General features: G+C 45.7%; 1 protein-coding gene across 3 annotated transcripts in view; it reads left to right on the top strand.

Moving 5' to 3' along the window:
• Positions 1–12438, top strand: part of LOC106600913 (GEM-interacting protein) — a 50356-nt gene that overhangs the window by 33120 nt on the left and 4798 nt on the right. For all 3 annotated transcript variants that reach the window (XM_014192687.3, XM_014192689.3, XM_014192690.3), the window contains 12 exons: positions 1771–1878; positions 2102–2182; positions 2350–2514; positions 2769–2906; positions 4788–4978; positions 5182–5315; positions 5501–5596; positions 6020–6180; positions 6434–6610; positions 6776–6913; positions 7322–7524; positions 10507–10840. In XM_014192687.3, coding sequence (XP_014048162.3) covers positions 1771–1878; positions 2102–2182; positions 2350–2514; positions 2769–2906; positions 4788–4978; positions 5182–5315; positions 5501–5596; positions 6020–6180; positions 6434–6610; positions 6776–6913; positions 7322–7524; positions 10507–10840 — 1926 coding nt within the window. The remainder of the gene's footprint in view (positions 1–1770; positions 1879–2101; positions 2183–2349; positions 2515–2768; positions 2907–4787; positions 4979–5181; positions 5316–5500; positions 5597–6019; positions 6181–6433; positions 6611–6775; positions 6914–7321; positions 7525–10506; positions 10841–12438) is intronic.

The raw sequence follows: 12438 nt of genomic DNA, 5'->3' as shown, positions 1-12438 counted from the left end.
ACCATACTAACCTAATTGACAGAGTGAAAAGAAGGAAGCCTGTACAGAATACAAATATTCAAAAACATGCATCCTGTTTGCAACAAGGTACAAAAGTAATACTGCAAACAAATGTGGCAAAGCAATTCACTTTTTGTACTGAATACACAGTGTTGTGTTTGGGGCAAATCCAATACAACACATTACTGAGTACCACGCTCCATATTTTCAAGCATAGTGGTGGCTGCATCATTTTACTGTATGTGTACGCTTATAATCGTTAAGAACTTGGGAGTTTTTCAGGATAAAACCATTTACTAAATGGAGCTAAGCACAGGCAAAATCCTGGTTCAGTCTGCTTTCCACCAGACACTGGAAGATGAATATACCTTTCAGCAGTACAATAATCTAAAACACAAGGCCAAATCTACATTGGAGTTGCTTACCAAGAAGACAGTAAATGTTCCTGAGTGGCCAAGTTACAGTTTTGACTTAAATCTACTTGAAAATCTACGGCAAGACCTGAAAATGGTTGTCTAGAAATGATCAACTCTAACGTCCGTTGTTGGAATGAGACCAAGGCGCAGCGTGGGTTGGGTTCATCATACTTTAATAAAAACGGTGAACCAGCAAAAACCAAAACAAGAAACAACACAACGAATGAACAGTTTCGCAGGCTACTCACAGCAATGCAAAAACAACTTCCCACACCAGACAGGTGGAAAAAGGGCTACCTAAGTATGGCTCCCAATCAGCGACAACGAAGTACAGCTGTCCCTGATTGAGAGCCATACCAGGCCAACACACAGAAATACAAAACATAGATAGGGAACATAGAATGCCCACCCCAACTCACGCCCTGACCAAACCAAAATGGAAACATAAAAAGTAACTCTAAGATAAGGGCGTGACATCAACAACCAATCTGACAGAGCTTGAAAAATGTTGAAAATAATAATGGGCAAATGTTGCACAATCCAGGTGTGGAAAGATCCCAGAAATACTCACAGCTGTAATTGCTGCCAAAAGTGCTTCTACAAAGTATTGACTCAGGGGTGTGAATACTTATGTAAATGATATATTTCTGTATTTCATTTTCAATAATTTTGCAAAAAATTCTACAAACATGTTTTCAGGCAACACAACAAAATGTGGAATAGGTCAAGGGGTATGAATACTTTCTGAAGGCACATGTACAGTATTGCATAGAAACATATTATTTCATTAATTTCACCACTCTCTCTACATATTCTCTGAAATATATCTAAATAACGTATTGAAACGATATCTGTGTGTCACGGTTGTCGTCTGGAATGGAGGACCAAAACGCAGCAGGAATGTGGATGCTCATCTTATCATTTATTTTAAATAAAGAGAACACCAAAAACAACAAAACAAAGAACGCACGAACAACAAAACAGTCTTGTAAGGCTCACACAGGCAAAACAAGACACAATCTCCCACAAACACTAAACCAAACACATACCCATATATAGGACTCTCAATCAGAGGCAACGAGAAAGCACCTGCCTCCAATTGAGAGTCCAAACCCCCATTAACCTAAACATAGAAATACAACTAACAAAACTAAACATAGAAATACATTAACATAGAACAGTGCCCAAAAACCCCGGAATACATAAATCAAATACCCTTCTACAAAACCACCACCCCGAACCACATAAAACAAATACCCTCTGCCACGTCCTGACCAAACTACAATAACAAATAACCCTTATACTGGTCAGGACGTGACACTGTGACCTGTTTCTTACTGTGCTGTTGTTACAGGACATGATGCCTCTGCAGTACATCTACACCATGGCCCTGGAGCACGATGTGAAGACCAGCCAGTCGACTAAACAGACTTCAGAACTGCTGCACCAACGCTGCTACCAGGTACTACAGACAGACAGGCAGGCAGGCAGGCAGGCAGACAGGCAGACAGACAGGCAGGCAGGCAGGCAGGCAGGCAGGCAGGAGAACCGCCACAGACAGAAACAATTAGCAAGCCTACTCAATGTGTCCAAAAAAAACAAACCTTCCTGTATGCAAGAAAATGTGGAATAATGTGTAAACTGATTGAGTATGATGTGTTTAATCTGACGTCTTTATCCTGAAGGCCCTGGCATCCAAGAAGAATGAGATTGACAAGTGGCGCAGGGAGTTCAAGGATCAGTGGTCCAGAGAACAGAGGAGGATGGTAAACGCCGTTTTTTCTTTTAGACGCTAATGTGCGTGTTTAACAGCTTCTCCCATTGGTCGGAACATTGCGTTAACTAACGGCTTCTCCCATTGGTCAGAACAATGCGGGTAACGGCTTCTCCCGTTGGTCAGAACAATGCGGTAACAGCTTCTCTCATTGGTCAGAATGAGGTGGTGGCGGCTCTGAAGAAGGCTCGTCAGCAGTACCTGCAGCGCAGCGAGGACCTGGAGAAGACCAAGGCTTTGACGGCCAAGGCCGGGGACGAGCTCACAGCGGGAAACAAGACCCTGGACAAGAGGAGGAAGTCACGTGACGACGCACAGTCAAAGGTGTCATATGGGGTTCACTGAAACATATCCCTCTCTTATTTTGGTTCCACTTTTAAGGTTTTCATTTTTTTGTTTTTTATAGGAAAATTATAGTTATATTTTTCGGTCATCATGTGACTCACTGTGCCTATCTCTCTCTCTCTCTCTCTCTCTCTCTCTCTCTCTCTCTCTCTCTCTCTCTCTCTCTCTCTCTCTCTCTCTCTCTCTCTCTCTCTCTCTCTCTCTCTCGCTCTCTCTCTCTCCCTCTCATCCAGGTGATGGAGGCAGAGATGCAGTACAGACAGTGTGTGTGTGAGGCCCATGACCACCAGGACAAGCTGGAGAGCTTGAAGGAGAAGATCATAGTTCACACCCGCAAACTCATCTGCCAGGGGGACACTGTACTCAAGGAGGTGGGTGTCCAAGCCTATTGGAGAGAGAGAGACGTTCCCTGTGCTGGATGGAACAAGTGGAGTGCGTAATAGGGATAGTGATAGCATAAGGGTGGGCATAAGAGTAAACAGACTCAAGGCAGGCAGTCAGCAGCCGTTTCAGTTAGTCTTTTAATGAGGATACAATCCCGATAACGGGATTGGTTGGACAACAACCAGTGAGATAGCACGGCGCGATATTCAAAACAAAATAATCTCAAAATTAAAATTAAAGTATTATACGGCATTTTAAAGATACTCTACTCGTTAATCCAATCACATTGTCCGATTTCAAAAAGGCTTTACGGTGAAAGAAAAACATTAGATTATTTTAGCATAGCACCTCGGCAATTTTTTTTTTTAAATGCCATTTTCCAAGCACGATAGCCATCACAAAACCAGATATACAGCTAAAATTAAGCACTAACCTTTGACAATCTTCATCAGATGACACTCCTAGGACATCATGTTAGACAATACATGCATTTTTTGTTCGATCAAGTTTATATTTATATCCAAAAACCCAATTTTTACATTGGCGCGTGACATTCAGAAAATGTTTTCTCCCCATAACTTACGGTGAATAGGCACATTTAATTTACAGAAAAACTCATAAACGTTGAAAAAATGTATAACAATTATTTAAAGAATTAGAGATAATCTACTCCTTTATGCAACCACTTTGTCAGATTTCAAAATAACGTTACGGAAAAAGCACATTGTTCAATATTCTGAGTACAGAACTTAGCCTTCAATGCTAAGCTATATAGTTAGCCTACAACCACGGCGTCGACAAATCTCTAACAATATGTTCGATATATTTACTTACCTTTGCTGATCTTCGGCGGAATGCACTCGGATGGGCACCCACTTCCACAAGAAATGTTCATTTGTTCTGCAAAGTCCATCATTAATGTCCAAATACGTCCGTTTTGTTGACCCATCCAGAACACTTTACAATGCCATGTGGCGTAGACGCAAATCCATAGACAAAATGTTCAAAGTTCCATTACCGTTTGTAGAAACACGTCAAACGATGTTTACAATCAATCCTTTAGGGTATTTTTTAACATAAAATTGCGATAATTTTACAACCGGGCAATAGCTATTCATCCCAGAATAAAAATATAAAAACGATGACGTCACGTGCATCATAAGACACCTCTCCTCAGACTGGCCAATGATTGACTGAGCCAAAATGATCTGCCCGGTAACAGCTGACGGTTGAAACCAGTTCCTAAAGATTGTTGACAGCCAATGGAAGAGTTAGGAGGTGTAACGTAAATTCTATGTCACTGTAGTTTTTCAAGGGATTCAAAACAAAAACTACATTTCTAATTTCTCCCACTTCCTGCTTCAATTTTTCTCAGGTTTTTTGCCTGCCATATGAGTTCTGTTATACTCACAGACACCATTCAAACAGTTTTAGAAACTTCAGTGTTTTCTATTCAAATCTACTAATGATATGCACATTCTATTTTCTGGGCCAGAGTAGTAACCTGTTTAAATTGGGTACGTTTTTCATCCGGCCGTGAAAATACTGCCCCCTAGCCCCTAGAGGTTAAGACTGTCAATGCTTTTGATTTAAACAATCAAACAAACAAACAAAAAACATTCAAATATGGTCCAGTTCTCCATTTCTAAATAATATATTAATATAACACATGCCAGATAGCAGACCCTTTTATCCAAAGCAACTTAGTCACGCGTGCATACATTATACATACAGGAAGTCCAGGGATTGAACCGAATATGCTGGCGTTGCCATGCTCTGCCAACTGAGCTACAGAGGTATCTTGAGCTCAATGGGATGAATCATTTTGAAATAATCCCTCTTAATCATGTACCTCTACCACCCCCTAGGCCACAGTGAACATGTTCTACTTCCAGCGTCAGCAGACGGAGCCGGTTCCCCTGGGATACCACAACCTGGAGTTGACCTGCAGGCCGTGTGAACCCGGGGAGCCCTACCTGCTCTACGTCTTCAGGAAGAGAAGCCAAGAACAGCCCCTACAAACCTTCACCTTCCAGGAGTTTGTCCCTCAGAACAAGAGGTATGGACGGATGGATGATTTGTGCTGTTCGAGATAGGCTACGGCTCTAATGGATGCTACTGTTTGTCCCATTAGTGCCTGTTGTCTTATGTTTAGAGTTGTTGTCAATGGTAATTGTGTGTGTGTGTGTGTGTGTGTGTGTGTGTGTGTGTGTGTGTGTGTGTGTGTGTGTGTGTGTGTGTGTGTGTGTGGGCACCTCCAAGTGGCCGTCGTAAGACCAGCAACCCCAGCTCTCTGCAGGACTCCTTCTCCCTGCCTGAAGAAAGTCTGGTTAAACGAAAGGGCTACAGTGACAGCGAGAGCATAGGAGGCAGTCTGGAGTCTCTGTCCAGCCCAGGTAAGCCTGTGTGCTTCACTCCACAGATTTCATTGAATCCTGCTCAGAAGATTGACCAAACGTCAATGTCATAATTGCTAGAGAAATCACGCGTTCGCTACGAAGCTTTACTCAGCTCGTCCTGTTTGTCCGGTCTTCTCTCCTTCTCTGTGTGTCTTACCCACATTGAACCCTGAACCCTGTAGCCCATGGCAACAGGAGGCTTCTTAAAGCCCCCTCCACAGGGACCATGTCATCAGACGACCTGGATGAGAGGGACATGGGCACCGTCCTGGAAGGAGGTGATTGTCACCGTCATCACCTAACTCACACAACAGACACCAACTCAACTCAGACACCAACTCATTGCTCTCTATATTATTTGAATCATCTGTGTAGTGTTAGGACAAACAACAACAGAAACGTGCAGCCCTTGAGGTCCCCAGGACCATGTTTGGGAAACGCTGCCCTAACCCCTACACCCTAGCCACTCCGGTAGATCTGAGAGGATTAGATCGATATAATCAATGTGGCAATTGTTTCTTGTCTACTGATTGGCTACGTGGAAATGTCGCCGTATTCTTCCACTTGCCCAATCCTCTCAGGTCTAGGTGAGTTGCTCGGGAGTAGGGTTCTGTTTGGAACTAGGGGGGGGGGGTTGTGTTTCCCACCATGACATGTACACTGCCGAGTATGACTGAGTCCTGTCCTGTGGTTTCCCCTAGACTGTGTGGACTCCACCCCAGAGGGGAACGGTACGGTGGGGAAGGTACGGACTACGTCCCGGGCCGCGCTGACGCACCGACTCCGGAAGATGAAGAGCAAGATGGTGAAGTGCAAACAGTGTGACAACTACATCGTGGTCAACGGCATCGAGTGTGAGGAGGTGAGAAAGGGGAGGAAGCGAAGGAGCCTGTTAAATGACAAAAGTAGAACGCTATTGCCGGATTCACAGTCACACTAAAGGGTTGAACCGAGCTGTACTGGGCTGGTTTGGTTCTCTATCCTCCACAGTGGCGCCAGCACGGTATGGTTCAGGTTGACTCTATAGTGTGAGCCAGGTTTATAGGGTGTGATTTGAGGTCACCCTGTGGTTTGCTAATCCGTGTCCTCTTGTCCCGCCCGCCACCCGTCTGTAGTGTGGCGTGGCGGTTCATAGGAAGTGTCTGGAGGTGTTACAGCATGAGTGTGAGAACAGGAAGGGCGTTCTGTTTGGGGTGGGTTTCTCCCTGTTGCCCCGGGACCGGCCTGACGAGGTGCCCTATGTGGTCCAGCGCTGCACGGCCGAGATAGAGAGCAGGGCCCTCACTCTGCAGGTACAGTATTAACCTGGATGTCATATGCCTTAGAATAAGTACTGAAGCAAACAGGAAAACTGTTTTGCAGAAGCGACAGTGCAGTGCCCTTCTCTCAATCCCTCTTGCTTTCTCTTGCCCTCCTTCCCCCCTTTCCCCCTACATCCATCCATCCATCCCACCCAGGGGGTGTATCGTATCAGTGGGTCGAAGCCTCGTATCCAGAAGCTGTGTCAGGTCTTCGAGACCCAGGGGGACCAAGTCGACCTCTCTGACCTTTCACCTCATGATGTCACCTCGGTCCTCAAACACTTCTTCAAGGAGGTACAACTCCACTGTTTCCCAGACAACAAAGAAAATGGATATTACAGACAATATGCTGTAGAGCCAACGATACAGTTAATACAGACAATATAATGTAGAGACAACGACACAGTTAATACAGACAATATACTGTAGAGCCAACGACAGTTAATAGAGACAATATCGAGTCGAATGGATTCTGACTTGAGATACAGTCATACACTGTTATTTAAGCTCTCACACAAAGCTCCCTTTCATGATTATGCCAAACTATGACTAATATGGACATATCTTAATTCAGGATTCCCCTTTTAGTGAACATCATGTGGTACAGTTGTCAGTCAATGCATCGAAGCTAATAAGTATTTATTATTATTATTATTATGTGTTAATTCATTGTTAATAATAACAATCTTCCTCCTCACACAGCTTCCAGAGCCGCTGTTGACCTTTGACCTATACAATGACTTCATCGGGGTGGGCAAGGAGATCCAGCGTCTCAGTGAGAGAGAGGCGGCAGCAGAGACTCCTGGGATAGTGAATGACCTCACATATAACCTGAGAGACCTGCTGGAGAGACTGCCCCCATACCGCTACTACACACTGCAGCATATGATGCGGCACCTTCACAGGTACTACTCTACTACACAGTGCAGCATATGATGCGGCACCTTCACAGGTACTACTCTACTACACAGTGCAGCATATGATGCGGCACCTTCACAGGTACTACTCTACTACACAGTGCAGCATATGATGCGGCACCTTCACAGGTACTACTCTATTATACAGTGCAGCACCATGCTCCCACCTATTCGGGACATCTATTTGGAAACAGTGCCCGAGGAAGGCCTGCAGCATCATCAAGGACCCCACACACCCCAGCCATGAGGTGTTCCCTCCCTTACCGTCGGGCAGACAGTATCGGTGCATGAGGTCTGATACAAACAGGCTCAGAGACAGTTTCTGTCCACAAGCCATCAGACTGCTGAACACTTGAACTGGACTGACCACCTGATCTGATTCTCCACACCTTAGAACACATGCACTCACCCACACATGCACGCCCACACAGACATACAAACATCCACACACACACACACACACACACACACACACACACACACACACACACACACACACACACACACACACACACACACACACACACACACACACACACAGTACATTCATGCTACACACGCATCACAACTGCTGCTACCAGACTCTTATTATGATTGCTCAATACTGCACAATCCCCCCTTCCCCAAAACACATGTAAATATTGACTGTAAATTGTGCCTTCCTGTATTATTTACATATATATATATTTTATTTTTTTGAATTACCCCCCTTTTTCTCCCCCACTTCCATCTTGTCTCATCGCTGCAACTCCCCAACGGGCTCGGGAGGCGAAGGTCGAGTCTTGCGTCCTCCAAAACATGACCTGCCAAACCTTGCTTCTTAACACCTGACCGCTGAACCCGGAAGCCATCTGCACCAATGTGTCGTAGGAAACACTGTTCAACTGACGACCGAGGTCAGCCTGCAGGCGCCCGGCCCCCCACAAGGAGTCGCTAGAGCGCGATGAGCCAAGTAAAGCCCCCTCGGCCAAACCCTCCCCTAACCCGGACAACGCTGGGCCAATTGTGCGCTGCCCTATGGGACTCCCGATCATGCCTGGTTGTGATACAACCCGGGATCGAATCCGGGTCTGTAGTGACACCACTAGCACTGCGATGCAGTGCCTTGGACCGCTGCGCCACTCGAGAGGCCCTGTTTTATTTTATTCTACTGAGCCATTTACTTAATGTTCGGATTTTTCTTATTTCTTATTGTTGTTGCATTGTCGAGAAGGAACCTGAAGTAAGCATTTCGTTGGATGGTGTATACCATGTGTATCCCGTACTGGAACGTGCAACATGATGCGTCACCTACACAGATACTACAGCACACTGCAGTACATGATGTGTCACCTACACAGATACTACAGCACACTGCAGTACATGATGTGTCACCTACACAGATACTACAGCACACTGCAGTACATGATGCGTCACCTACACAGATACTACAGCACACTGCAGTACATGATGTGTCACCTACACAGATACTACAGCACACTGCAGTACACGATGCGTCACCTACACAGATACTACAGCACACTGCAGTACATGATGCGTCACCTACACAGATACTACAGCACACTGCAGTACACGATGTGTCACCTACACAGATACTACAGCACACTGCAGTACATGATGCGTCACCTACACAGATACTACAGCACACTGCAGTACATGATGCGTCACCTACACAGATACTACAGCACACTGCAGTACACGATGCGTCACCTACACAGATACTACAGCACACTGCAGTACATGATGCGTCACCTACACAGATACTACAGCACACTGCAGTACACGATGTGTCACCTACACAGATACTACAGCACACTGCAGTACATGATGCGTCACCTACACAGATACTACAGCACACTGCAGTACACGATGCGTCACCTACACAGATACTACAGCACACTGCAGTACATGATGCGTCACCTACACAGATACTACAGCACACTGCAGTACACGATGCGTCACCTACACAGATACTACAGCACACTGCAGTACACGATGCGTCACCTACACAGATACTACAGCACACTGCAGTACATGATGCGTCACCTACACAGATACTACAGCACACTGCAGTACACGATGTGTCACCTACACAGATACTACAGCACACTGCAGTACATGATGTGTCACCTACACAGATACTACAGCACACTGCAGTACATGATGCGTCACCTACACAGATACTACTGCACACTGCAGTACATGATGTGTCACCTACACAGATACTACAGCACACTGCAGTACATGATGCGTCACCTACACAGATACTACTGCACACTGCAGTAAACGATGTGTCACCTACACAGATACTACAGCACACTGCAGTACATGATGTGTCACCTACACAGATACTACTGCACACTGTGGCACATGATGCGTCACCTACACAGATACTACTGCACACTGAGGCACATGATGCGTCACCTACACAGATACTACTGCACACTGCGGCACATGATGCGTCACCTACACAGATACTACTGCACACTGTGGCACATGATGCGTCACCTACACAGATACTACTGCACACTGTGGCACATGATGCGTCACCTACACAGATACTACTGCACACTGTGGCACATGATGCGTCACCTACACAGATACTACTGCACACTGTGGCACATGATGCGTCACCTACACAGATACTACTGCACACTGTGGCACATGATGCGTCACCTACACAATTAGCAAACCTGGTTGTTGTGGAGATGTCTCAGTGAACCATGCTCATAGACTTGTGTTAGCTCCTCAAAGTTATGCTTCAGCTCACTGGGTAAACAGATTATTGTGGCGTGCAGCAGAACGCTCAGTCACCTGGTCATATGAGGGGTGCTGGGCCCTCCTCCAGATTGTCATTTTTTCTACCATACTCTATCCTCTCTTTTCTTCACTGATTTCACATTCTCTCTCTCTCTCCTCTCTCTCTCTCTCTCTCTCTCTCTCTCTCTCACTCTCTCTCTCTCTCCACAGAGTATCAGAGAACTACGAGGAGAACAAGATGTCTCCCAGTAACCTGGGCATCGTGTTTGGTCCGACCCTGCTGCGCCCGCTGGTGTCTGTAGACGTGTCCATGGTGGCCCTACTGGAGACCACCTACCAAGCCCTACTGGTGGAGTTCCTCATCACCCACCACCAACACATCTTTGACGCTCCACCTCCCGCCCCCACCACCCCCCTCCCCGACACCCCTCCCCGGGCGACGTGTTCAGGGGGGGCCCAGAAGACCGTTGCTGGGGCTGACCCTGGCTCTCAGGACCCCCCCGCTGGAGGAGCCTCGTCCAAAGAACGGCCCCGTTCCCTAGAGGTAAGGGACACACTGAGGGGGGATTCCATCGTGTCAGACAAGCTCAATCAAGTGCAGCTTAAGTATTTGAATCCAAACATACCATTTGAACCCAGGTCTGGTTAACAGATGGGCTACCCTCAGCTGATAGACAAATACATACTTTTCAAATACTTTTCATAGACCCACTATACTGAAGTACATTTAAATACAGATTTTCTCCAATGTTTTTCAATGGTTTGAATAGGAGGGCAATGTTAACCTCAATCAAACGCTTCATTTTGAATCTGAGGCCTCTTGATCACACGTCTGGCAGCTGTAGATTTGTCAGCCAGTGATTGGTCTTCTAAGTCGAAGTAACATTGAGACGGCTCACGATGCCCTACAGTCAGACCTGGGTTAAAATACTATTAGAAATGATTTCAAATACCTTCGCCAGGCTACTACACGGCGCAATAGTTCCAATAGAATAGTCACAAAACTGTCAACCCAGCCCATATGGCACTCCAGGAAGGCTAGAGCAACTACTCAAAGTATTTGACAGATTTCAAATAGTATTTGAACCCAAGTCTGCCTCACAGCCAGGGTTCACGGAGTTCAGCCTGATGCCTTGAGCTGCTTTCTTTCCTGTTGCTTCTGTTACCTGTTGTTGTCTCAAAGGGGTAATCTGGGATTCAAACAACAAGAGGTCACTCCAGTCACTTTTTTTGGTAAACAGCTGAGGGATTGGGGTTGAACAAATATAACTAATGAGGCACTTATAAGGAATATTATTCAAGAGTCAATGGCTATATCATGTATTAAAATTAAAAGTCCCAAAACAGATGTACCAATCCCAGATTGCCCCTTTTAATGCTCCTGGCTCGCCATGCTGTGACTCTGCTGTGGCCAACCCGGAAGGGATTATGTGCTTTTTTTGTGAGGCTTAACACAATGCAACATTGGGGTGTGTGTGTGTGTCTGTGTGTGTCTGTGTGTCTATGCTACCTCTGACTGGTCTCTGATCTGACCCTTCCTTTCCTGACCAGATCTACCCCGGCTGGATCTCAATACTGTCCAATGGCTTCTTCTGTGAAATATAGTAAATGAGTGTCAAATTATTCCTGTTCTTCTTCTTCCTCTATTGTAAAATGACTTCCTTTCCTTTCTCCTCTCCTCCGTTACCACTGATAGGCCAAAGGACTGGATAATGTGTAAACGGCAGGATTCATGGGTAGGAAAGGACATGAGGAGAGGAAGCAAGTTAAAGCTATTGAGACACAGCCCTAGCGTGGGCGTTCTTGGCCACTAAATACACAACACTGACCACTGGGAAATACTGGGAGGGCGTGGGGGGGTGGAAGAGAAGGTTAGGGCCCTGCCCTTTACTGATTTCTTTGCCTGAAAACAGAACTGGGAGAACAAGTGACCAGGCAACTTGATTTTCTCCAATAAGTAAAAAAAAAAAAAAATCCCTGTTATATGTATAGGATACTCAACATCCACAATTTACCTGTCAATCTCTCTGTAACCCACTGGGGTTCACTTTCTAGACCTAGAAATATAGTATTTATCTCGCTACAGCGTTCCATTCCCAACACTTCCTACCCCAAAAATCTGGTATCTATTCTCCAAAACTC

The sequence above is a fragment of the Salmo salar genome, chromosome 03 (genome assembly GCF_965601325.2).
Source record: "Salmo salar chromosome 03, fSalSal1, whole genome shotgun sequence".
Taxonomy (NCBI): domain Eukaryota; kingdom Metazoa; phylum Chordata; class Actinopteri; order Salmoniformes; family Salmonidae; genus Salmo; species Salmo salar.
The sequence above is the reverse complement of the archived record's forward strand: the minus strand, read 5'-3'. Positions and strand labels throughout refer to the sequence as shown.